This window comes from Talpa occidentalis, unplaced genomic scaffold (genome assembly GCF_014898055.3).
Source record: "Talpa occidentalis isolate TD23 unplaced genomic scaffold, MPIMG_talOcc4v2.1 talOcc4.6, whole genome shotgun sequence".
NCBI classification, from domain to species: Eukaryota; Metazoa; Chordata; class Mammalia; order Eulipotyphla; family Talpidae; genus Talpa; species Talpa occidentalis.
The window spans coordinates 91,052,131-91,079,183 of record NW_023604972.1 but is presented as its reverse complement, the minus strand read 5'-3'; the positions used below and the strand labels follow the sequence as shown (position 1 = coordinate 91,079,183).

At 41.1% G+C, this 27,053-nt stretch overlaps 1 protein-coding gene and 1 long non-coding RNA gene across 8 annotated transcripts in view; one reads left to right on the top strand and one right to left on the bottom strand.

Annotated features, from left to right (window-relative positions):
- The window catches only part of POC5 (POC5 centriolar protein), a 36,904-nt gene extending 30,205 nt beyond the window's left edge, over positions 1-6,699 (top strand). For all 3 annotated transcript variants that reach the window (XM_037530417.2, XM_037530413.2, XM_037530414.2), the window contains exons 12-13: positions 1,516-1,692; positions 6,362-6,699. In XM_037530417.2, the coding sequence (XP_037386314.1) occupies positions 1,516-1,692; positions 6,362-6,505 (321 nt within the window). In that variant the 3' untranslated portion in view covers positions 6,506-6,699. The remainder of the gene's footprint in view (positions 1-1,515; positions 1,693-6,361) is intronic.
- Positions 1-27,053, bottom strand: part of LOC119261191 (uncharacterized) — a 57,945-nt gene that overhangs the window by 7,453 nt on the left and 23,439 nt on the right. Inside the window, exon 4 of one of the 5 annotated variants that reach the window (XR_005128960.2) lies at positions 9,811-10,050. The exons of the other annotated variants lie outside the window; for them this stretch is intronic. This is a non-coding gene — a long non-coding RNA (uncharacterized LOC119261191). The remainder of the gene's footprint in view (positions 1-9,810; positions 10,051-27,053) is intronic. 5 annotated transcript variants of the gene reach the window in all.

The following is a 27,053-nucleotide window of genomic DNA, read 5'->3' as shown; positions in this document are numbered from 1 at the left end:
CTGCAAGGAGTGTGCATACCTCTTAAATGTGATTGGGCAGAAATCAGTTACAAGCTCCATTGTATTTCAGTTTTCAATTTCTTACAAACAATTTTCTTGCCAGTATTTGATTTCATATTTTAAAAATAGCTCTTAGGAATCTTTAGCAGTTTATAAAATTTTTTCTTTACCTTATTTTAATAAGAAATAGGAAAATTCAGGTCAGAAGTATGAAGTTAGTCCACAAAAACATATTTGTAAATATTTTGGAATCAGTTTTGGTTTCTCAAACATTTAACTTTCATAAAAATTTAAACATCCCAGTAGTTTCTACAAGAATAAGAGAAACAGCCCTCTAAGTCCCTCTTTAAATTCTTTTGTTTTCTCTAATTAACCTTTTTTCCCTAAATGATATTAGCATATCATTTACATTCTTCATGTATTGATTATCTATTGGCTTTTTATTGTATATGAAGGAATTTGGCCTTCTAATATATTTTTGGCAATATAATCTACATAAATAACTCAGAAGGGAAATCCTTTTTTTTTTTTAAGATTATTTATACATATAAGAACTGGGGTACAGGCCAGAGGTGTGGAGGGTGAGAGGATTCACCAGAGACAGAGTAGGAGGCAGAACAGGCAGATCGACAAATACACTGCTGAGGGGACCAGCGGGCAAGTCAGCAGAGGTCTGCTGCGCCATGTGGGTAGCTCCCTGGCCGGAGATTGAACTCATGCTGCAGTGGCTGCGGTTAGCTTTATAGGTTGCACCTTAACCCCTTGTGCCACCAGGGAGGCCCCCAGAAGGGAAATTCTGTTATAAAAATGATCTTATATAATAAGGTAAGAACTGAGACACTTAAAGGGTCTTTATTAGTACAAAAACCTCTCATTTGAAATAAAAGGTCTCTTTTTCATGAAAATATACATTTGAACAAAATGGTTAGAAAAATAACACAAAAGCAGATGTTAATGATAGTATTAACTCTACATAAGGATCAAGAGTTCATAAAAATAGACAAATGGCTGCTGAGGACTAAGGGTAGTGGGGGAAGGGAGATGGACAGAACTTTAAAGGGTAGCATGATGGCGAACGTTGTGGTGACAGAATAGTTCTGTGTCTTGATTGCAGTGATGCACATGTGATGAAATAACAGATCTGTGCCAATTATCAGCTTCTTGATTTTCATGTTTTGCTGTAATAATGTGAAATGTATTCATTGCAGGCAACTGAGTGAACACACAGGACTTCTCTGAAATATCTTTGTACCTTCCTATGCATCTATAATTAGGTCAAAATAAAATGATTTTGAAAGTTGCTAAGATCCCATATATAACAACGTTAGCAAGGTATTTTGGGATGCTTTATATTTGGCTTTTTTGGTCTCATTGTTTTAAGTTTTATTTTTTCCTTGTGAACAGTGGTTGAATATATGGTTATTAAGTGCCTGTGTATTTTCTTCATAAGTTATTGAAGTACCATAGATTTCGCCATGGATTTTCTACCAACTATATATTACTTTGTTTTTTCAGTATGTGCCCAGAGTTGTGACATCTGCACAACAGAAAGCTGGAAAAACAATTACAGCTCGGATCACAGGGAGATGTGATTTTGGTTCAAAAAATAGAATTGGTAGCAGTTTAGCTATAATGGGAGTTTCTCCTCCCATGAGCTCAGTTGTTGTGGAAAAACATCATCCAGTCACAGTGGTGAGTACACATTTGATGACCTTTGATCAAAATTCCCTTTTCTTGATAATTTATGACTATAACACTTAGTTGACATGTTGAGAAGATTAAAATTCATAATGGCTGGTACTTGTTCTGCCTTCTACTCTTACAGTCTTCTATATACTTAAAATTGTCAAACCTTCTCTAAATCTACCTTTCCTGTTCTAGGAATTAATTTCAGAAACATTGCTTCTTCCCAGCAGTATAGTTTTCAGATACAAAAAGTAATTTTTTGTGTTAGTGGCTACAAGGGTAAAATGATTTCTTGTTAATTGAAAGAGAGAAAAGCCACTCATTTACTAGCTGTTCATCTAGCAGATATTTGGTTACAAGAAACACATCCTTGCTTTCATAATTTTAATTTTTGTTTCATTTCTAAGTTGCCTTACCTCCCATTTTATTTTCAGTAAAATTGTCAGCATATTTCTAGTTGGGGCGGCGGGGGAGATTCAGATTGCAGTAAAGGAGAGTGCATGAAACTTAACCAAAAATAAATAAAAACCTCTTGTGTAAGTGGGAGCAGTAAGAGTACTTAGCTCCCAGAGTAATGATATATAGCACTATTGTTTTTTTTTTTAAAGATTTATTTATTTATACAAGAACCAGGGTACAGGCCAGATGTGCAGGAGGGCGGGGAACAGATCAGGCAGACTGTCTGAAATACACTGCTGAGGGCAGCAGTGGGCAAGACAGGAGAGGTCTGCTGCGCCATGTGGGTATCTCGCCGGCCGGCCGGGATCAAACTCATTCTACAAAGGCTGCAGGAGCTTCATAGCGCTGTACTCAACCACCTGCGCCACCAGGGAGGCTCTAGCACTATTATTTCTTACACAATTTAATTTGAAAATTTACAAGAACATTTCCTTAAGATGAAATAGGATTTTTTTTTTCTGTGTAGACGAACTGGGGTATAAGCCAAAGGTGCAGGTGAGAGGATTCACCAGAGACAGATTAGGGAGCAGAACGGATAGATTTACTGATACACACTGCTAAGGGGAGCAGCAGGTGAGATAGGAGAGGTCTGCTGCACCATATGTGGATTAGCATCCTGGCTTGGGATCAAACTCAGGCCATGAGGTGATAGCGCTGAGATTTAACCCCTAGGCCACCAGGGAGGCCCAGAATTTTCTTAATTGTTTTTTAGAAATACTATAATTAATAGTCGAAAGCATTCTGTAAGATATGTCTTATAACTCTCATCGAGCTCATATAGTACTCTTATACCTCAATATCATATATAAAATGTTTTCATATAAGAACACCTTTTATAATAGCATTCTGTCTTCATTTTCAAAACAGCTATCATTGTGTCTTTAACATTTCCATGATTTCAATCTGGTTATGGAATTCAAGGATCAATGGTATAGTCACATTGAACGTTTGGGGGCATTTTTCTCAAGCAGCTCTAGCTCACCAGACTACATAGGCCATTTACACTCTCATGAGAAGAGTGTGATTTCCTATTTACAACCCTTGACAAATCTGGAGACTTACAGGGAAAGTTCATGTGATAAATGGGAGACGGTGTCATATTTGAAATTAGTACTCATTTGATTGAGAAATGTAATGTGCATTGACTTTTTAAATGTTATGAGCTGTTTATCTCCTTGTGTGTTCTTTATTGTAAGGTGAGAACATTTACTTAGCAATCTAATATTTTCCTCCTTATGTATAATTTCAATTTTTTAAATTTTTTTCTTTTTTTTTAAATGAAATGCCATTGTTTTACATCTTTGTTAGTATTTGACAATGTAGATCTCTCCCCTTAGATGTGGTCATCATAGCTCTCCCACCACCAAAGCACCCATAGTTCTCTGCCTTGTAAACAAGGATTAATTTTAAAAGAAAATGCCCTCTATTTAAATTCTCGGTATAAGACAACCTTCCTCTCTATTTCGTATGATAATGTATTAGCAAAACTATATATGGAATGATTTTAAATCTTTTTCATCTGGGCACTAGATGTTTGCTAGATGATTAAATCAAGGAAGCTGGGTTGATTGTTTAAATTTAGCCTCGGGTAAAGTACCACACAGTGAAATGGAAGACCGAGACAGAGGAAGCAGCTACAGATAGAACTCAGAGGAAGGAGCGTTATCTTAGGCTTCATAAGTTATCAAAGTCTGAAAGTCCTTAAAGGACTTCTCTAATGCGTTTTAATGCAAGATTATTTATCAAAAATGAACTCATTTTTTTTTTAATAATAAATTTTCTTTTTATATTCCCCCATACAATTGCAAATGCCCATTCTGACCCCAATCCCTCCCCTCCCGGCCCCCACCCCCCAAAAAGTGTCTCTGGTTCATAGTTTTTTGTTATTTTGATTTTCACTTTCTTATAGTTATTCATTTTCCTGGTCCCTTATTTAAGTTTTCTAGATTCCTGCTATGAGTGAGACCATCCGGTATTTTTCTTTTTCTTTTTGGCTTATTTCGCTGAGCATGATCCCTTCCAGCGCCATCCATGTTGCTGCAAATTGCATGTGTTTATCTTTTTTGAATGCTGAGTAATATTCCATGGTATATATGTACCACATCTTCTTGATCCAGTCATCTATTTTTGGGCATTTGGGTTGTTTCCAAAGCTTAGCTATTGTAAATAGAGCTGCTATAAACATAGGGGTGCAGGTGTTCTTTGGAATTGATGTTTCTGTGTCCTTTGGGTAAATACCTAGGAGTGGAATTGCTGGATCATATGGAAGCTCTATGTTTAGTAGGTCCAGAAATCTCCACACAGCTCTCCATAGTGGTTGGACCAGTTTGCACTCCCACCAACAGTGCAGAAGAGTTCCTTTTTCTCCACAACCTCGCCAACATTTGTTGTTGCTAGTTTTTTTAATATGTGCCATTCTCACTGGTGTAAGATGGTATCTCATGGTAGTTTTGATTTGCATTTCCCTGATTACAAGTGATGTTGAACATTTTTTCATATGTCTGTTGGCCATTTGCATTTCCTCTTCAGAGAAGTTTCTTTTTAGCTCTTCTGTCCAAAAATGAACTCATTTTTATCAGCACATATGATGAGTATAAAGAAAGGAAGTGAGATAAGGCACAGAGTGTTTATTAAAACTTAGACAACCTTTGTTTGTATACTAACAATAGGTATTCCTATTTACAGAGGAAAAATCAAGGAACTTAAGATTTACAACCAGTGTATTCTGATATTTCTCTCAAATTTTGTGCTGTGCTTCTCCAGTAACTAGCCATGAATTAGATAGCAACAAACTGCTTCCATTATTACCATATTTGGATTATGTAGCAGACATTGTGGCAGTCTTCTGTGCTATTTTTCATTTTATCCCAACAAGATCTAGAATTACCTGGAACCGTACTTACAGAGAAACCAATAATCAGATTTCTGACACTTTAGCCCCATCTGCTTCATTCTGGGACACACTTTGTAAATCCGAAGTCAGTGGTAATGTGAATCTATTTCCACAGTTCCTCTTGTCCATCTTCCCCAAGGAGTAAATAGTCCCTCTAACATGGTCAGATTAGGTAGTTAACAACCTCAATTTCATACTAGTTGCAAGAATCTCTCCCATTTATAATGGTTATCCAGTTATTTATGTGCAAAGAAACATTTATATAAAACACCTGAAGAAAGGTTTTCCATTTCCTCAAAGAGAAACTCTTAAAGTAGAATCTGACATGAGACCTTTGTTGTAAGAGGTTTTATTCAGAGTTTTTGAAATACATAGTGAATGTTTCTATCAAATATATATAATTTTATTCTATACGTTTTAAAGATGAGTTTTCTAAATGGATCACCCTATAGGAATCTATGTGTACTAGTCATTGATGTGGGCTGAGAACTTACTTGGATAATAAATCGCTGTTGCTTACTAAGAAACTGTATTGGGTGTAATATACAGGAAAGCTTACTCATGTTACACATATGTATGCATGTCATGTGTACGCCTGCATATTGTGTCTTTACATATTACATGTATAGATGAAGTCAGATGTGCACTAACTTTAATGCTTCAGTGCTCATGTCCAGGATGTTTCCTGAGCCCTGAGGTTGCATGTGTATCCTTCGTGTCCTCAGCATCTGGTTATTTCCTTGTATAGAAAGTTGTGATCCATTTAAGGGAATGCCAGGCCTCTGGGAAGGACACTCTTGTGTGACCATAAAGCATTAATTCAGTCAGTTCCTAGGTGAAATATGAGGGATCAACTTTACTCTGGTTTGAAATAAAGATCAGACTGAATTCCTCAGGGCTTTCCCCATGCTCCCTGAGATTGGACTATATGTCTTAACAGTCAGATACAGGAAGAAGGAAGATGGATGGAAGGAGGGAAGAACTTGGGGGTGACCCTTATTCCAAACACTACAAAGTTCCTTTCTAAGCTTCTGTAAGATTCCACTTAATTTCCCTTTGAGGGGTGACTCCCCTGGTTCTTTTTGTGATGTTCTAGAAGATACTCTCCTACAGATTGTAGGAATTGAGCACATCAGTCTAACTGAGTTCGATTCCATATGGAAAAGAATTACACCTTATGAAAGGGTGCTTTCCCCATCATTCCCCCAAACTTTACCTGTATCTACTGAATGTTTAACAAATGTCTGTTGTATTATAGATGATGAAATTATATTTGATATATGTAACTTTATGGGATATAAAAGCAAATCTTTATCTTTTCAGCAAACCATTCCTCAAGCTACTGCAGCAAAATATCCCCGGACCATTCATCCTGAAAGTGGTACCTCAACTTCCAGATCTCTCGGAACCAGATCAACTCACACCCCATCTCTCACAAGCTTTCATTCCATAAAAGTGGTTGACTAAAGTGAACATGTTCATGTAGAGGTCTTTTACGAAGTATTGGAAGTCTTTAATTCTTAGAACATCATGGATACAGCATGTTCATCTTCACAAAATTACAAGAGACTTTTTCAAGCCATACCATCCTTTGTAACTATATGTAGAATTATTTTAATGTTATTTTTTATTTAAGCAATTAAGTAAACTTTTTTAAATGAAAAAAGAAACTGGACTTCATTTTTTTAAATATGTTCCACCTGCCATGATGATATCTTCAAAGTGTATAAATCCTACTTTCCCTACATTACTTCGAAATGGCTAAATAATTTCCAGTGTTACTGAGTAAAATTGGAGAGAGCTTCACTTTAAAAATTACTAAAACCAATAGAAAAAAGGCATTTTTATTTTTTGATTGAAAAGATAAACACCAAGAGTAGTAATAGTTTTATCACAAAGTGACTTTAGGGTATTAGTCTTCATTTTTCCAGAACTCAAACTATTAAAAATAGGAGAAATGACAATACCTATGATAACTTTAATATTATAGGAAATAATATTCTACTAGTACAAAACAGGGTTATAGAAACATCAAAAAGAAATTTCCTACTAGAATGATCTATTTCTGATGTCCTTTCTTGCATTTTTTGTAACTCCATAGCATTGAACCTGCACTGTTCTCTCTGAACACCCCAACATTGTCCTATGGTAGCAGAGGCCTGGGCAAAAACCTTCCTGGCTTGGACAGAGATTTCTCAGTGGCTGGCCAATAGGAAAAAGCCATCTGGGTAAAATTGATTTTGGAGAAAAAGACCAGGCTTCTAATGTTCTTATATTGGCTGAATGGCTATCCTGAGCCAGACACATAATTTAAATGAACCTCATCACAAAATATGTATGGTTACATAAAAACAGTTCTCAAGAATCTATCCAGGACATTAATTTCCACATCTTTAACAGAAGCGGATGAACTTAACAACCTGCATCCTCTTCCAGTTTGCTCACAATCTAGCTCTGTGTTCTAAATTATTAGAAATAGGCCTCCCTGGTGGTTCAGGGATTAAAGTCTCAGCACTATCAAGTTATTGCCTGCTACTGTGGCAAGAGTTCAGTCCCCCCGCCAGGGAGCTAACCCACATGGCACAGCAGACCTCTCCTGTCTTGCCTGCTGCTCCCCTCAGCAGTGTATCTCAGTATATCCCCGTTACGCTTCCCACTGTGTCTCTGGCAAATCCTCTCACCCTCCCCTCCCCACAACTCTGGCCTATACCCCAGTTCTTGTATGCATAAATAAAATATATTTTAAATATATAAATAAATGATTAGAAATAGGGGCCTCCCTGGTGGTGCAGGGGGTTAAGCTTAGAGCTGTGAGGCTGTCCTTGGCCTTTGCAGCACGAGTTGGATCCCAGCCAGCCAGGGAGTAACACACATGTCGTGGCAGACCTCTCCTGTCTTGCCTGCTGCTCCCCTCAGCAGTGTATTTCGGTACACATGCCTGATCTGCTCTCCACTTTCTCTGGTGAATCTTCTCACCCCCTCCCCTGCAACTCTGGCCTGTACCCCACTTCTTAAAAAAGTAAAATTAAAAAAATTAATAATAATTAGAAATAGCTTTTCTTACTGCTTTGTTAACAGGCCATCAGAGAATAAATGTGAAATGGACAAATATCCCATTTTCTCTGGGCACACCAAGGATTTTCTGAATTATGAAAATATCTGTGCCTTAAAGAATATTAGACGCTTCTTATGTAACCCTTATTCTGGCCCATCTACCACTGTGGCAGACAGCTCCTCATCAGTTTCAACAAGCACAAGGCGACATCTCATTTCATGCATTCCCACACCACAAGCTCCCCTCTAGGGCTTCCCTATCCACTCCCAGTCAAGACACAGGCAACTAGCAGACTCTACCTGGAACTCATTCATACTCAGCTTAAGGAATTGTAATAAGTAGATAAATGTAAACTGATAGAAACTGATACTTAATTTCATAATTCTGTCAGATTACAAAAATAATGCATGTTCATTGTGGGGGAAGGGGAGAATGGAAAGTACCAAAAAGTACAAAGAAAATAAAAACCTCCTGTAATTAGAGATTAAAAAACATTTGGTGTAGATACTTCTGGTCTTTTGAGTAGCAACATGTGTTATTTTAAACCAATAGTGACTAATAAATTGCTAAAGCCAGTTTCTCTTATAAGAGAAATAACTAACAGTTGACAATTTCAATACCATGGATGTGAGATTAGGCATTTCACAGGCATTCTCACACATCCTCGCATAAACACTACAGAGCAAGTAGACATCCCATTTTACAGAGAAGGAAACTGAAGTCTGGGAATTTACAAGCAGCAAGCCCATGATTAAAATCAAGTCAGCCTATTCTAATACCCTTGTTTTTTCTATATACCATGATGCTGGTCCCACTGTCTTTTTTTTTTTTTAAAAAAAGATTTATTTATTAATGCATACAAGAACTGGGATACTGGACAGAGGTGCGGGGGTGGGGGGATGAGAGCAATCTCCAGTGACAGAGGGGAACAGAACAGGCAGACTGACTGAAATACACTGCTGAGGGGAGCAGTGGGTGAGACAGGAGAGGTCTGCTGTGCCATGTGGGTAGCTCCCTGGCCAGCTGGGGATCGATCTCATGCTACAGAGGCTGCTGACAGCATCACAGTGCTGTGCTAACCCCTTGCGCCACCAGAGAGACCCCCCCCCCCGTCATTTCTTTATACTTTTTATTTTATATATCATTTACATCATTTTTCATTTTTGTACAATGTATGCATTTTCATCTTGGTTATCGTCCCCATAAAATTCCCACCCCTCCTTGTTTTGATCCTACTCCCTTTTCCCCCCCTGTAGTATGTCTCTGGCTTAGAGTTGCCTGTTGATTTTGATTTTCACTTTATTATAACTCCTTGATTATGTTATCATATACGTTGCATTAGATGACAGAAATGAATCATATACAACTTGCCTCAAGAAAAAACAATTCTTTACTTTTCATTTCAGTGGTTGGAAGTATAATGCCATTTCTGCAGAAGCCCATCACCACCATCTTCACAGGTGAAAGGAAAATCAAAGTTACCACAAGAAGAACTTTATGGCATTAAAGAACTGAATCTAAAAGGACAGAATGCTGAAAGGAAAATCATCTAAATACATTTTCTTTAGGCACATTTGAAACTGCACATTTCTTGGGCCTTCAGCCAGTTTTATTTTGGAATTGATGGAAATTTCCTAGGGAAAAAATAGGGATAAACTTTATCATTAATAGCTAAAATGTATTAAGCACTTGCTATGTGCTGGGCACTGTTACTCACCTAAGCCCACAACAGCCCTTTGGCATAGACACTTTCTTTTGTAGTTACCAAGTGAGAACATGGGCACCATGAGGCTGCAGGACTTGCTCATGATCACACAGCCATCAGCGCTGGAGTTCACAGCAGAACACGTGGCCTTCACCACTGCAACAGACTGCGTCTCGGTCTTCCCTAGAGTTCTCAGGGATTTTCCATTATTGGAAAGACTGAATTCACAATTGAGGGGACAACCCCAGCGTTCTGAAGATAAAATCAAGAAGGCAGGCGTCACCCATGCACTATTCCTTGTTCCTACCTCTGCTTGAAACTGAATCCTGGATCAGCGGTCTGATGAGTGCGTTTGTGTTCTCCGCATCAGGTAAAACTGCTTCAGAGAAAATAACAGCAGATGCTCCTCTATTTTGCTTGAATGATCTAATTACATGAGAGTGTTAACATCACCCAATTTATTGATGTCTTCAAAACATCCTCCCTGACAATATGGTCTTTGGCAAAGTGCTTTTTAGCAGTAACATGAGCTGGCAGAGTAACAGCCTATCTGCTCTATTCTTTCAACCTAGAGATAACATTTCCAAATACACTAACTTACAGTTTCCCAACAGGGACAAAGTCCCATTTTGAGGAAGATAATTCTTAGTTATGAATTATCCTGTAACTACAAGATGGTTCAGCATCCTTCCCTCCTTTCTACTATACACACACACACACACACAAACTATGCCCACACTTTCTCAAATTTCCAGTAGGGAGATGGCACTGAAACCATCTGGGCTAAATAAATGGGACCATTATTAACTGAGCCACTCACCAAAGAGAAGCTGCACATCCTGTAAGAGCCACAGCTAACACCAAGCTGGAAATGCTGTTGTTCAGGGCAGTGTTATCTCTGTTGACCGTGCCCTGCCACTTTAAGGGAGAAATTTCTCTCTGTTTGTTAAAAACTATAACTCACCAGCTAATTCCAGGAAACCTGCACGTCCCAGCCCTTCATGCAAGTGCTTTCTCTATGACTGTGCTTGCAAATCATTTCTCTTCTGATGCCCGTTAGATTAAAAAAGCCCAGTGTATGAAAGTGCTTCCAGACCCTTTCACCGGTGCTTCTTGAGGGTGTCCAGAGTTTGAATTCACTGCAGCACTTGCCAGGCATCTACTATGCTTGACACAGACCAAAGGAGCATCTGACCTTGACCCAGGGTGACAATCTTAAAGAGATGTGGAGCTGTATCTCAGTGTCCAGGTAGCATTGCGTAGAGAGAGCTTCTTACACCTGAAGCATAAGTTTCACCTGGGGATCTTGTTGATGGGCAGATTCTGATTCTGTTAGTCTGGAATGAGGATCTGCACATCAATAAGCTCCCTCCTCCTCCTGCTGTTGTTGCTGCTGCCGCCATTACTCAAGCATGTACCATCGTGCCGTCTTGCTTCAAGGAAACTGCCCTGATGGAAGTCTGGGGACCCCAGGGCAGGACTATTTGATGGGTAAATCATCGCTGGATTCCTAACCCCTAAGAGCTGTTGAGGAAGGTGCTGGGGTACAGAGAGGGGAAGCCACTCTCCACAGGAGTTGGCATTTACACAGAGGGGACAGCTATTGAGTGTGAGGGAGCAAACAGATGACACAGAAAGGTGGGCCTGAACTCTGGGGTGAGGTTCACTGGTTCATTGGTGGGGCAGCTATTTCAGAGAAGTGAACTCCACGCATAAAGATTGTTGTACTTCTAGGCGAATCTTGTTCCTTTCCTAATTTTGCCCTTGCCAAACTCATTTTCCTTAAACACCATCATCAACATGTCACTCTGTTGCTCAAAAGCCTACAAACTCCCTAGTGCCAGAGCATTTCCCTAGTTGCAATGTAATCAGATTGTGACTGTCACTGTTATCCTGCCAAGTAGATTATAAACTCCATCAAACATGCACATGGCTTAGAGACTGAGCCCTCACCTGCAGAGTTAAACGCACTCTGCACACAATAAAGCTCGATTGAAACTTTAAAATGTCCCTCATTCCCATGGCAAGTACTCAGAAAGTGCATTATATTTCTAAATCACTTCTTTAGTCCAGAGAGATTTCCAGAAGGCAACTCAATCTTCCCAAAGACTTCACAAGATACTATGTGCCTAATAAGTGCCAAATAAATAGTAAAAAAAACTTTTCAGAAACTGAACAACATGCAACATTTCCAATGTTTTATCTTCCTTTTTTCACATGAAAATGTGGCCCTAAAATTAGTAATTAAAAGGTGCTATAATTTACCTGGTGGTGTACAAGGCATGTGCTTATGGGCTATGGATCAACCATCAATAATTCCCAGAAATCAATAATGCAAATCAACCTCTGAGCACCAAATCTGGTCACATCTCATGATCTCCATGTTAGGGAAAAGCTCTGAATGAATGAGGATGTTAGGAAATGGGTACAGTTAGTTAGTTAGGAGCAGCCAAGTGCCCCAAGCGCTCAAGCCCCCACACCCATTTATCAATCTGCCCATTTATCAACCTGAATGAGGAACAACTGGTTGGAACTAGTATGGTGCCTCCCAAGCCCAGGTGCCCTAAGCCCTTTTATTAATCTGATTGAGAAACAATCGGTTGGAGTCAGGGTGCCCACAACCCAATCAGAAATGGAATGTTCAGAACACCAACACAATAACACAGTACGAAAGCAATGTACTCAAAGCTGGTCAGGAAGGCAGGCCAGGTAACCTGGGAGACTCAGTGGGTCTTGGTAACCTAGGAGACCCTACGGCCCCCAACCAATCAGTAAGAGACACAACACTGGGACACCCAACAGCCAAACCCTCACTGCTTGCCCAATATACCCATATAAACACCCACTTCTTGCCCCCTCAGTGGCGACCCATTCAGGATGCCTCTCGCTCAGAGAGCTCTCCTGTCCTAATTCTTATCTGTCAATAAATCTCTTCCGTGGCTAACTAATGCTGGTTTCCACATTGAATTTTTTCCTCTCAGAGATAAGAACCAGAGAGGCCCCTAGCCCCCAGGCCCAATTCATGAATAGAAAGTTTTACCATGGACAGTGTTTGCTTCCTTGCTTCTTTGTTTTGAAAGCTATTTACCCAAACAAACTTTCTCACTTGCTAGGTTTTAGTCAAATCATAAAAAAGCAAACCTAAGGACTCCAGCTAACCTGACAGTTAGGTCTGGCTGAAATGATTCCATGGCTTGGAATCATCTAATAGAGTGTGGGTCTGTATCCCACATGTCCTTCATGAAACAACAGATCTCACCCAAAGCCATGTGTGAGAAGAACTCACCTGTGAGCTGGTTTAAGGGAGTCCTCCCTGGAGTGGAAGCCCTGAACTATGAGCCTTTGACTAGGAAATAAATCCATTCACCCCAGAACTTCTCAAGGAACACCAGAAATCAGGTTGGGTTCCCAGTGATAAGTCAACTGTTAAATCCTAATTTCCTTAGTGCGCATTCAGTTAGGACATTAATTTCCTTACAGGTTACATGTCACCTTTTCAATGTGACTCAATGAAAGTAATCATCCTTTGCAAACTTCAATTTACTATAAATTCCCATGAGTATCTGTTGTCCACAGAGTTCTCATGACCCTTGGGGCCTAAGCTGACTGTTCTGGGGCACTTGCAGTGTGAGGGCTGTGGGGAGCACTGGGCACACACTTAGGGATCTGCCACCAGAAAGGCTGTGTTCTCAACACTGAATGCCTGTTGCCCACCTCGCCTGGGCTGTGGGTGCCTGGCCGCTGCTCCTCAGCGGCTCTGACTGCCTCTGTAAAGTTCCACACACAGGCAGCCTCTGCACTCATTAGCTCTCAGCTGACGATAAGCCAGGATCCAGGGGTGACTCTGAATATGCCTGCTCCCCAGACTGTAGTCTGGCTTGAATGTCAGAGTACAGTTGGTTGATGGGTCCCTGATGCTCTCACCATGCTCCTAAATGGAAGGTAATTGTATTAGATGACAGCAGGCATTTTCTGCTTATTGCCTCATTTCAGAGTATACATCTTTTTCTCCAGCTATACGGGGTGAGGTGATAACAGAAACTATGCTTCCAATGTTATCTACCACTGGATCAATTTTTTGTCACTCAAGATGGAGGAAATATCTGAAATGAAAAGCCTGGGTACTGTCTGTTGGACACAGGAAATGTGAAGGATTTTGCCATGTCATGCCCCTTGCTGCTGACCGATATTTAACCACCCAACAGAGGATCAAGGGGAAGCCTCAGCTAAGGAAATGTTACAGCAACAAAGCCATCTTTACTGGCCCTACTTTCAACCCAAGTCCCCCATTCTTTTTTCAGGGTGTTTGATTTTCTCATATCAAAGTTTCACTGGGGGGCATGGTGAGGTAACATACAGCTCAAGAGGTATGAACTTATAACTCTAAATCAGTGTTGTAAAACAACACCATTTCAATAAAAAAAAAGGTACAGTTTTTTTAAAAAAAAAAAAGTAAATTTAAAAAAAAAAACAACAAATAACAGAGTCTTGGGGCCCAGATACTCCTAATAAGACCCTGTGGCTGGTGCTCTATTCATCCTGCTCCCTGGTGAGCAGAGCAAACCCGGAGCCTAGCTCTGGGCCAACGGAATACAGAGAACAGTAGTCCACATCATTTTGTTTTAAGCCACTGCACCCAACAGGGCTGTGCCTGGATTGATGTCTTGTTTTCTGACTTCAAAGGTTCCTCTTGTCCTCCCTGCAGAATCCAACCAAAAAAAAAAGGGAGAAAATCTCAAAGTGAAAGTAAGTATTCAGGTGTCCAGGTTCCAGAAAATCCATCCAGCAGAGGTCGCAAACAGTCAAGGACACGCAGGACACACCACTCACCAAGAGCCTGGGAAAATCTTATCTATTCTCCTCTCCCTTTGTACACAGAATGACTTCTATTTTTGCCTTTCATTTAAATGAAAAATTCTCTGAAGGGCACAATAAGAGTCAAGGCTTGGGCAAGACATTGATCAGAAATGCTGCAGGCCTTGGCTTTCAAATCCAACGGGAAGAACACGACAGTGGGGGATTGAGCCTGCACCCTTCATAGCATCAGCAGTCTCCTCTAGGAAGGTCTGAAAACTCCAGGAAGCGTGGCCATGGTAAAGGGCAAGACCATTCTCTAGTATCTGGACTTTGACAGAAGTTGGAATAGGAAGGAAAAGTATGAATTACCCACAGTTATATCAGTATCATAAAATGCAAGGTCTTCTCCATCCCAGCCTTTGATTTATTCCCACTGAAACTAACTGCCAGAGAATTCCGGAGATGGAAAGAGTGGGGGTAGGGGATTCAGCCACCTTAAGAGCAGTGGCACTTCACTTTTTTCTTTTCTCCTCATTCATCTGCTAGAACAGTGATGAACCCAATAAGATCAAACCCCCAAATACCACGGGTAAACAGAGAAGAGTGCAAGATACCTCTCTATTCACCTTCACACTTGATTATTTTTATTTCTTTAAGAAATCTGTATGCTTTGCACACTCTGGGATGAGACCAGGATGTCCTCAAGTTTCCATAGGAAAAGGCTGGGGATTTGGAAAGTCCAGGTCTTTTTCAACAGTCAATGGAGGCATTAAACAGCTTTTCTGCCAAAGCACAGAACAGTCAGCAGGAGTAACACACACCAACGCTGATGGAAATTAAAATAGCATAAGCCAGATTTTAGGCAGCTCCCATTTGCTTCTGAATCACTGAATTTAATGATGGATAACTCGGTGGTTGGGTAGATAGATAAATGGAGATAAGAAGGGAAATTTCAATCATCTCTTTAAATTTTTTATTAGTAATCATTTCATGTTGGATATAGACTTGTTTAATAATGGAGAGAATTAAAAATAATAAATGCACTTGGTTAAAAAAACTTTTAAATATTAATATATAAAAACTAAATCTTCTTTCCACCCCAGATTTCCTAGCTATCACCAGGCTTAACAATTTGTTGCATTTCTGGGGGTCTCCTTTAGTTATATATAAAAATAACCCAAGAAGAATATGCTCAGGGATCCTAAATATATACACATGCATTTTTATGATTTCCAAAGTTCATCTAACTCTCACATCTTAGATTTGTTAAGAAAGAGAACTTAATTCATTTGGTGGAAAAGTAATTTATTCTCATGTAGGAAAAAGAATCCAAAAATGCTAAGGCATTAAGAATAGAACCAATGAAAATTTCTATTTTTAAAGAAAATGTGAAAACAACAATTTAAAGAACAGGAAAAAGGTGAAATTTTGGAAAGTTTCCTTAATAAGATCCAGAGATGACTGAAGAAAATGAGAATGAAGCTAAGACAAAGAGGAAGAGGAAAAAGAAGGAATAAAAATTAGAGCAGAAGGAAAGAGATATTAAACAAGAGAATTCTAATTGACAAAAAGTGTTTTTCTTTGTTTTGTTTTACAGGAAAATAAGAAAAGTTTGAGGAGAATGGTGTGAACTTTTAAATGACAAAGGTATATCAGGACTCCTGAGCCCATGAAACAGGACTGTTAGCAAGGGGACAAGTTTTACCTCAAGAACTGGATGGATATTTTTCAGGCTTGACAAATCAAGACAGAAGTATACACTGGAGGCCCCTTCTGGTAGACATTTGAATTGGTGCCTGAATTCTGGGTCCAGCCTAGTAGACCAGGCCACCACACAGCCTAACATCACATACTAGATGAAAATATCACATACTAGAAACATAAGTTGATGTTTGCTAATGAAATTTCTGCCCAAGGAAACAGACTTGAATCTTAGAGGAGAGAGCATTCTATTGAGAAGCTGCGTGAGAGGCAGCTCTGCAAGGAAGTAATCATGAATGAAGTCAGAAAGATTTTCTTAGAGAGGAGTTTTTTGTGTTTTTAAGATGAATAAGGTTTTTGTGACTGTCACAGAATACTTGAGTGCCAGAGAGCTAACACAGGGGTTGTTGAAAACTGCAGAACCATAATTAATTTGGGTCTGGCAGCTTCCACAAGGAACTATGGTCAGACTCCATGACAGAGGGCACAGCCAATGAGCCAACCATCTGGGACACACGTTTGGCCCATCAGAGCCGACACAGAGTAGGCTGTTTGGCCCAACTCAGCTCTACACAACTCCCGTCCTTATTACTGAATCCGGCAAAAGAAGAAAAGAAAGAAGAGACACTATTCCAGGTATGGGGCAGTGCAGGACAAAGGTCCTGCCTATGAGAACAGAAAAAAAAAAAATATTACACAGACCCCGCAGAGCACCAAAAACAGATGGGGTTTCATCTTACTGACTGAAATCATCCTTCCTTATCCCTCTCCAGGCATAGTATCTTTGCTTTAATGAGCATGTCCATAATAAGGCTGTGGTTGTTCCTGGAGGCCACAGCCAAGGCAGTCTTCCCTGGCTAAAGTAAAGTGGTAGTGTAGGGGTTAAGAACTCTTACTTTTGAAACAAGGGGGCCTGGGTTCAAATCCTAATCTTTCTCCTTCCTTACAGAGTGAACATGGGCCAGTTTTCTTAACTTCTCTAGGTCTCAATAACTATACCACAGTGTAGTGGTGAGGAATAAACATGATAAAGTTCAGGAAGTCCTTATATCTGTGTGTGGCACATTTTAATTGTCCAACAGATGCTAGATATTGATACTGTCAGGTGTGAGTCGACTGGAATGGATTTGGGTTCAGGGACCCATCATCAATTAACTGTGCACATGTATGCAATCAACGAGAACCCCTCCTTCTCCTGAGTGGAATGCCAGCATGATGGCAGGAGCTTTAACAGCCACCATGGGCTAGGATGTGGAAGCCATGCATTGAGGAAGGTGGGGTAATAAGACAGAAAAGAACTAGGTCTTATTGAGAATATTAATCATTCCAATGCTACTAATTCACATACTGAATTTAGCTTCCAAAATAACTAGTTAGATTTTTTTTTCTGTTAATATTATATTGCCTACCTCTAGCCAGGGGTGAGGATCTTAACCAAATGGAGTGAGCAATGAGGGTTGCACTGGACATAATTTTAGTAATGAGGGATCCATAAACCAGATGGTACCTCATTCAAATTATAAACAGTGCATGATTGTCAACATAGTTAACAAAGTTATAGTTCAAGACCAGAGCACAAGTTTTGTAAAGTAGTGTCCCCTAAGTTTTATGCAGTACACAATCAATACATTTGTCATTTTTCTTCCTAAGCAAAAGATGGTGGTTCTCATTCGCTTTTCAAATAACCCATGAAGGATTTGCTTGGGGATCCTAAAGATAATTAAAATGAATGGTCAGAAATAATCTCTGTATATGTTCCAGTCTTAGGAACCCCTATTTCTATCCTAGAGATCCAGAAATTTATCCCACTAATTCTCTTCCTAGGCTAAGTATGAACAAATGCAACTCCACCACTTAAATGCCCTGGATGCTAGTCCAGCTGGTAAGACCCAGGTGAGTCTGAAAATGAGGGCTGAAAGTAATCAGTTTCTAATCAAAAGAGACAGTAATGAAATTAGTACGAACTACATTTTGCAGGCATTTAGCAAGCTTCTAATTGTATGCTGTCTAAATTCTGGCTTTTAAAGCCATTTGAATCACCATAATTAGCCTATTTTGGGAAGGCAGCATTCTGAAAACCAGAGTTTTTAAGCTCATTGGAAAACCTTCCCAGGGAGTGTATGCTGGAGTGGAAATCTAAATATTTCTACAGTTGAGGGTGAGAAGCCCTTGGAGCTTTGTGACACTTCAGGTTGAGACAAACCTTCACTCTTTTTTCCCATCCAGACCTCAATTTGGTCTTAGAAAGAGTGATTTATCTTTAGTAAAAATTGTGAGAGCAGATAGAAAAGGTAGTTTTTATGCATTAATTCAATATGCATTGGGTGACAACTATGTGCCAGGCCCTGAAAAGAGGGAATAATGGAAAATCTGGGAAAGTCAATTCATGAGACCTAGCAAACTGTGAGTTTTTGTTCTAATAATGGTCCAGTTGTGGCACTGGTGGTCACAACTGAAATATTCAGCACATGAGCGCCCAGCTTGAATTCCCTGCCTGGGGTTAGAGACTCTCTACCCACAAGCTGTCTGGGAGGTGTTAAGTATTAATTAAAAAACAGAATGAGATTCAAAGAGAAAACATGGAGAAATGATAATGCCACATGTCAATAGTAAGGCTGAGCATTAAGGGACTTTAATTAAGGGACCTTAAGCCACCACTAGAGGAAGACATAGATGTCTGCTTAAATGATGGAACTGTGGTGTGTGTTCCTTCCTGATGCTTTGTGGTTTCCAAATTGTCCACAGTGGACTTGTATCACTTTTGTGGCAGAAAAAAAAGGTAATTGAAAGAACAAACACACAAAGTAAAATAACACTACCACTTCAGACCCCACCGTGTAAAATGTAAATTTTTAGCTGATTTATGTTTTCTTATTTCATACAAAGTTGAAATGATAAAGTCTATTTCTCTACTTGGACAGAAGTCTAACAAACCCTCTTTCTCTGCCGTGGATCTAGCCAACTTTGTGAAATTGAAATAACATGTAACTTTGGTCTTGTATGGAGCATAGATTCTGCCCATTAGGAAAAATTGGGGGCATTATCAAAGTTGAAAGCCAAAGTATATTTAATAACAGAGGATTTTCCCCACAAAATCTTTTTTTTTTTTTTAAAGATTTATTTATACAAGTGCTGGGTACAGTCAGAAACGTAGGAGGGTGAGAGAATTCACCAGAGCCAGAGCAGGAACAGAACAGGCAGAGTGACGAAATACACTGCTGAGAGGAGCAGCGGGCGCAGCAGGAGAGGTCTGCATGCCATGTGGGACCCTCGCCGGTGGCCGGGGATCGAATCGGCGCTGCAGAGGCTGCATGCAGCTTCGCAGCCCAAGCGCTCAACCGCTGCGCCACTGGGGAGGCCCCCCCCAACAAAATCTTTTAGGACAGTAAAAGGGGGGGCAGGAGGGAGGTCCCTGGGGGAAGAAGGGATAGAGTCTCCATTTGCTTGAGCATTAATGAGCTCATAGTCTGGAGTTCAAGAAAATGGCAGAGGTCTGAGCCAAAGTCCTAGTTTCACCGGTGAGGAAACAGGGCTATCCCCAGGTTGGCACAGGCAAGCCCACAGACCCCAGCTGTCACCTAACCCAAGGGCACAGCGGAGGTCCCCAGAAGGACTGAAGGAGCTGTCTCCTCTGTCCTCGGGACTCGGGAAGAGCTCCTTTCCTAAGTTTCTCTCTGCACCGTCACAGCTCCTGGAGGTGGCAGCTCAGCCTCCAGAGCAGACCCGGATTCAGACAGGGCCTACCCCCACCCTTTCCATTCTCCCACCTCGGTATTTCCATTGCCAGCCAGTGACGATTCCTCTTATGAGGTATTTGATTGTACTCCAGTGGATTGAAACTGTGGTGATTTTGTTATGTTTTATTCCAAGAGGGCTCTTATGCCTTTGGGCAAAAAGAAGAGACATTTGCTGTCTCTAATATAGAAACAAAGCTTCCTTCTTGTGGCAGAGGGCTCCCTGCCAATTACAACATTTCACACTGGGGGACTCTCTTTTGACTTAAAGAGCCTCGGGCAATTTACCTCTGAGCTACTGTTTATTGGTCAGAAGTGCTGGGTCTGTTAAATATGCACACTCTAATAATGCACCAGTCGAGCTTCAGTTGTGTGTTTGAAAAAGACAAAGTATGTGTGCGAGTGGGGTTGGGGTTATGGAAGAAAAAAGGAGAATAAGAATGTGCTTAGTCCTCCCAGGAATTTTCAGGGCACCTTGCACTTGATCAAAACTACCCCTAAACACACACTGCACTGAGACATGAAAACAGACTCCAGGTTCTGATTTGCCTGGCTTACCTGATTTAAGATGTTAATGCCATGCTGGGCACTTAAGGTGTTTGCAACAGAGATGTGGTTATTGATAACAGCTAAATGAAGAAGAGACTCCTTGGGTCTACAAAAATAAAAAATATTTCCAACCGGGCCTCCCTGGCTGCCCATGGGTTAAGTCTAAGCACTACCACCAAAAAGGCCTGTTGCTATGGCCTGAGTTCAATCACCAGTTACACAGCCAGTTTGCTAACCCACACGGCAACAGACCTCCCCTGTCTTGTCTGCTGCTTCCCTTATCTGTGTATGTTAGTAGATCTGCCTGTTCTGCTCCCCACTCTGTCTCTGGTGAATCCTCCCACCTGCACCTCTGGCTTGCACCCCAGCTCTTCCATGCATAAATAAATAAAATCTTAAAAAAAAAAACTCTCCTTAAAAAAATTTCAAACCCAAAAGATTTCACCATTTAAATCAAAATATAACTCATCTCAGCAGACATTTCCTGATAACCTCCTGAGTACTGAAATTATACCTCACAGTGGCAGGCACATAGGGAGCACTCAGCAATCATCCCACGTCTATGCAGCCAACCTCCTTCAATCGTTCTACAACAGTACACTGAGCATCTACTATGGGCTCACATGGGAGGCCAGGTAATTAGTGGTGAACATGGTCTACTCAGGAATCTCCCAATCTAGTGGGTTAAGCAAATAATGATTTTTTATAATAAAAAATAGACATACATTTACAAATTGGATAAGTTCCTTGGAGGAAAGAAATGTGTGTGAATATATATGTATATATACACAATGGTATATAGTATATAGTATGAGAGCATACGTGGGGATGCAGAGAGTCAACCTTCCTGGAGGTCAGAAGAGGCTTTCCTGAAGAACTTATATTTGAACTCAAATATTCGACAATATTAAGCAGGCTTAACTGAGGGCTTCTCAGAGCTTTCCAAGAGCTAAAGTGCAGCAGAAATAGCCAGAAGGAGGAAGTAACATGCACATTCAGCATTTTCTGAATTGATCTGATCTAGAACTCTTTTACCCCAGAGCATCATGTAGAGTTGATGCCCCACTCACCCAGGAGCAGTGTTCTCCTGTTCAGCCCTCCCACCTAGGGAGGGTTCAGGTGCGGTATATTCACCCAGCCCTTGCCCTTGCTCCCCTTCCTCCACACCCCACACTCTACAGCCCTATTGACCCAGCCCTGCAGGGATGTGCCCACCTCCAAGTTCACACACCCTTGCTGCTTCACTCCCATTCAGCTGCATTGCCCTGCAGGCACAAAGAAAATGTCTCTAGGAGTAGAGAAGTCAGCTGAGAAGGGAAGGGAGGTGGGGAGGACACAGTAAAGGTTTGAGAGAAAATGATGTGAGGGGCACGAGGGAGGTTTGAGTGGTGGACAGGTGTGAAAGAGCAAAAGCGGGAGATCCGTGCCCTGTGTAGAGGACAAGAGTTGAGTGAAAGAGTCGTGAATGGGGGTAGAGAATGCAGACGCCTGCAGCAGTTGGTGGGGATGGACACAGAGTGCAATGCTGCTCAGATAGAACAGATGAAATTGATGACATCAGTCAGGCACTTATTCCCATAAAGGTCATTTACTGGCACTACCCTCTCATTTCCCCAACCAGCTATACTCCGTTTTAAACTCTGCATTAATAGGTCTTCATTTGCAATAATCCTAGCATTTCAGTCTTCCCCATTTTATATATGAGGCACAGAGAGCTTAAATCACTTCCACAAGGAATCAAAGCTAGGAAATGGAGAGGCAGGATTTGAAACCAGATCTTCTTTGCTCAGCACCAGACTCCCTTCCAGGAAACACGGGTAGATTTAAGGATGTTGGCAAGAGTGTCAACAGTACACAGAGGGAGAGGAAAAAAGGGGCAGGTGAAAGGCTCTGGCTGAATAAGTCAGACTGTCTGAGGGTGAGCGAGTGAAACGGGATACAGATGGGGTGGGGTGGTGGGGTGGTGGTTGGAGGGGTTTGCTTTCTGTGTAGGCCTGCACTGTTCAGGAAGGGCCTTCTCTCCTGAGGCACTAAGCATGAAAACAGGGAAAGTATCCCTAATTCCAGAGAAGTGGGCCACGTCCTTCCTGCCAAGGCCACCAGCCTTGCTGGGGCCCTGCCCCTCCTGAGACGCAGGAAGCATCCTTGGACTGGACCAGGCAAGCTCAGAGCCAAGTCTCCTTAACGCCATTCTCCAAAAACTACCAGACATGCATGATTCAAATCAAATCCTTCGCTTGAGTTAATACAATAAATAGTAATGGCTAAGCAAGATCAGAGGAAATAATATTCTCACAGGCGAAGTGAAAACAGAGGCATGTTTCCCATCTAATTCCAGCACAGAGGGCCTTTGTTAATTCTACCAAAGCCAATTCAAATCTTAAAAGACCTAAATCAGTGTCAGGGATTGACTTTCAAAAGAAAAACAAGATCATTCAGTGAAAAGGGAAAACTTATTCTCCTTCCTATTTACAGCAGTTTCATTTTCCCAGACTGATCAACTTAATACAAGTGCAATGGCATCTCTAGACACATGAGCGAGTTTTAATGCAGCACATATAAATATTTAAAACACAAAGATTTCATTTTGTTCAGGAACTTCAATGACTTTCTAAAATCCATCCCCCGGATTTTATTTCCCCAGATTAAGACCTAGTCTCCAAAGCAGTCAGCCAACCTGCCTAGAAAGAATCCCTCCTTTGTGAGTATCTCGTGGCCTTGCTCAGATCTGCAAGCAGCATCTCCCAGCAGGACCAGCCTCACAGAGCCAGGATCAAAGCCCTCGTTATGGAAACAGACTCATTTCCACCTTCTGATGCAGAGCAACCTTCTCTCTGAGGGGAAAGATGATAAGTATGCTTGGCCAGCCCAGCTGCCATCTGCAAAGGACCGACATGGAGCTGCAGGACGTGAGGTGAAGAGAGCAGGAAGGGATTCCCATTAGATTCCCTCTAGGATCCTGCATGCTCTCTGGTGTTCATCACATGGTATCCAAGAATACAATTAAACAGTACATGTTTCCAGTGATTTGGGGGTGGGAGGGCTCTTTGTTACTTCTAAGTATCACTCACAAAAGAGTCAGAATCCTAGTAACACTCCTAAGGCAAACTGAATCTAATCCATTTTCCTTCTCCCAGAAGTGTGAAGTGGCCTAGGGTCAAATCTCTCTGTACAGCATGCACACTCTCTCCTTGAGCCAAACTAACTGACCTAGTATTGGTCCCAAGAAATGTCTCCACATTCTCTTGCCTCCCTGTCTTCTGACAGCTGCCCCCTTGCCAGGTATGTGTGTCCAAAGTGATTTCCACCTAGATGTACCTTTCCTTCATGGCCCTTTACTCAACTCCTTTAGCATCTCTTCTTCACCCTGTTATTGGCATCTTCTTACAGTGCTCAGGGTCATCACTTAGTGCCCAAGTTAGATGGCAGATCGCCTGAAGTTGGGGCCACTCTTGCTTATCCTGCCATCTTCCAAAGGCCCCATATGAAGCCTCATAATAATGCAAAGCCGATTAAGTGAGATTGATCTTAATGGGTTGACTGATGCTAAGGTTGCTACAACGTACTTTCAGGTCCTCCAAATAATGTAGAATATTATGTTTTCCTGTAACTGTTTTTGCCAACAGGTGATGGCATGAGCAGCAATGTGATGGTTTCAGATGAAGCCCTTACCAGTCAGGCAGCTAAAGCTCCCAGCCACTGGGCAGCCAGCTGCCTGCTGTGAGGAGGCCAAGGCATGTGGAGAGGCCACAAGTTGGTGCTCTGGTTAAGGGCTGCAGCTAAGCTCCCAGCTGACAGCAGGTATCAAATGTCAGGAATGAGAGCCCCTGTGGATGCCTAACTCAGTTATACCATCCTATAACTGAATCCTGGCTGACATCTTACTGCAACCATAGAACTGACCAGAAGTCAGAATGTCCCTGCTGAACCCAGTCACTGTGCAGAGCCATGAAAGATACATGCTGGTTAAGCACTGCACTTTCGGTTGGTCTGTAATGAAGCAATAAAATAGTGGTACTGTTAGGAGGAAAGGATGTCTTGAGCAAACTCCATACAGGTTTTGTGGACTCCACCCCCACTCCAGACCAAAGCCATCAAGACACTGGAAATGACAAATCTCATCATTACCAAAGGGAGGGTTGCTGTGACCTGAGAGTGGGGTTAAGCAGCCAGGTTTGGTATAAAACCAGACATGTGGGCCTTGGGTGGCTCTCTCTTGGCCTCACAGCTCTTGGCTCTTCACCAGCTCTCAGCCTGCCATTGGGATTCCAGGTCAGTGGAACGGGTAGGATACATTAAAGAGTTTATCTTCCTCTTTTTCTCCCTGAGTTATTCATTTCTTCATTTTCCCTTTCTTTTGTAAATAAACCTTTTATTAACCTTTTGTGTGTGCCTGCAGTTGAGTATTAATAAGTCCCTTTCAAGCATGCAGGTAAGGACCCACAGTCAGGCAACCCGTTTTATATCGGGGTTGCTCTGTAACAGTACTAAGAGGAATAATGCACATGTTGACCACCTGGAGTCTAGCCTGAGCTGGCACTAAATCCCTATATGACCTCAGATAAGTGGCCTCTTCAGGATGGATCTTATTGTCTTCCTCTCTAAAAATGAACTAACCAGCCTCCCCGGTAGCACAAGGGGTTAAAGTCTCAGCACTATCAAGCTATCAACAGCCACAGCAGCATGAGTTTGACCCCTGGTTGGGGAGCTAACTCACATGGCGCTACAGACCTCTCCTGTCACGCTAGCTGCTCCCCTCAGCTGTGTATTTCAGTAGATCTGCCTGTTCTGCTCCCCACTCTGTCTCTGGCGAATTTTCTCACCCCCTGCACTTCTGGGCTAGACCCCAGTTCTCATATGCATAAATAAATCAAAATAAATCTTAAAAAAATGAACTAACCACTTATATTAGTTTTTATTGCAACTAGAAATAAACTGCTACAAACTTAGTAGCTTAAATAATATAAATATATTATCTTACAGTTCTAGAGGGCAGAAATCTGAGATGGGACTCACAGGGCTAAAGACAAGACCTTTCTGGAGGTCCTCAGGAGAATCCACTTCCTTGTCTCTTTCACTATGCAGATGCCATCCACACTCCTTGGCTCATGTGCCCTTCCTCCATCTTCAAGGCCAGCAATAGTGCTGTGAATCCTTCTCACAACACCATTTCCCTGACCTCACCTGCCTTCTTTTAGTTTAAAGGAATTTTGTGATTACAGTAGAATAACTCACGATAATTCATGAATTAGAATAATTCATGATAATCTCATTTTAAGTTTACATGATTAGCAAATTTTAATTCCATCTGCAACCTAAATTCCCCTTTGCCATGTAACAGCATATTTACAGGTTCCAAAGATTAGGATTGGACATTTTGATGGGCCATTATCCTGCCCACCATACCATCCTACCTCTTTCTTCCAAATCACAGTAATACTGGGAGGATAAATGAGCTAGTAAATGTATATAGTAATCATAACTATCACCTTATTCCACAAAAAATGGAGTGCTTACTATGTGCCAGGCACTCTGTTACATAGTAGGGGGCTGTGACTACACTGACAAGATCTCTATTATATTCCCATAGGGGTGGACAATCAATTGATCTATAGATTGGTAGATCAGCAAATCAGTGGATTTAAAATAAATCCATTTATTGGATTCTAGATGTCATTAGAAGAGTAATATCAGCTAGTGATAAGTGCACAATGAAGAGTAAATAGCGTGACTTGGATGGCTACTTTCTAGTGCGTAATCAAGGAAGGCTTCTTGGATAGGGTGGCATTTAGACAGATCAGAATGGTAAGAAGTGCTCCCAATGGCAATAACTGAAGCAGAAATAAGTCTGTGAAGAATCCAGAGCAGGAACCCTATTGTAGGAAGAGCATTGAGGATCTGGCATTTCACCCAGGAGGCAATTGAGGCATAGCATAAAGGGTCTACAGACTTTAAGAGCCAAAGGCATTTTTTAAATCTTTTTTTAAAAATGATTGGTTCCAAGGTACCAAAAGAAAACCACAAAATTGAAATGAATAAATATTTAATTGGCATATTCATACTTATTGATTATTAAATGTAATAGTCATAAAATATTCATTACATTTGTGAACACTTTGTAGGTTAAATTTTTTTTCACCTCCTTCAAACTCCCAAGTAGGCAGAGTTCTAAGAAATCAGAGTCAATCATAAGGGAGTTTATTACAGCCAAATATTTGTAAAAGCATAAATAAAGGCTTAAAAAATAATTTAGACCAAAAATAAGTATTTTGTGTGGAAAATAGGAGCATTTAAATATATTTGACAAGATGTCAGGTAGGGCTTCCAGAAAGAGGAGCTCTGAGGGCATATAAAAATCTTCCCTAGATCCAAGGCAGTTGGTAAGGCCATGAAGAAAGCCTGCTCTCTCCAAACTGCCCAAACTCTGGGCTGCCTCTCCAGCCAGCACAAATGGAGGAAGCCTCCTCTGTCGGT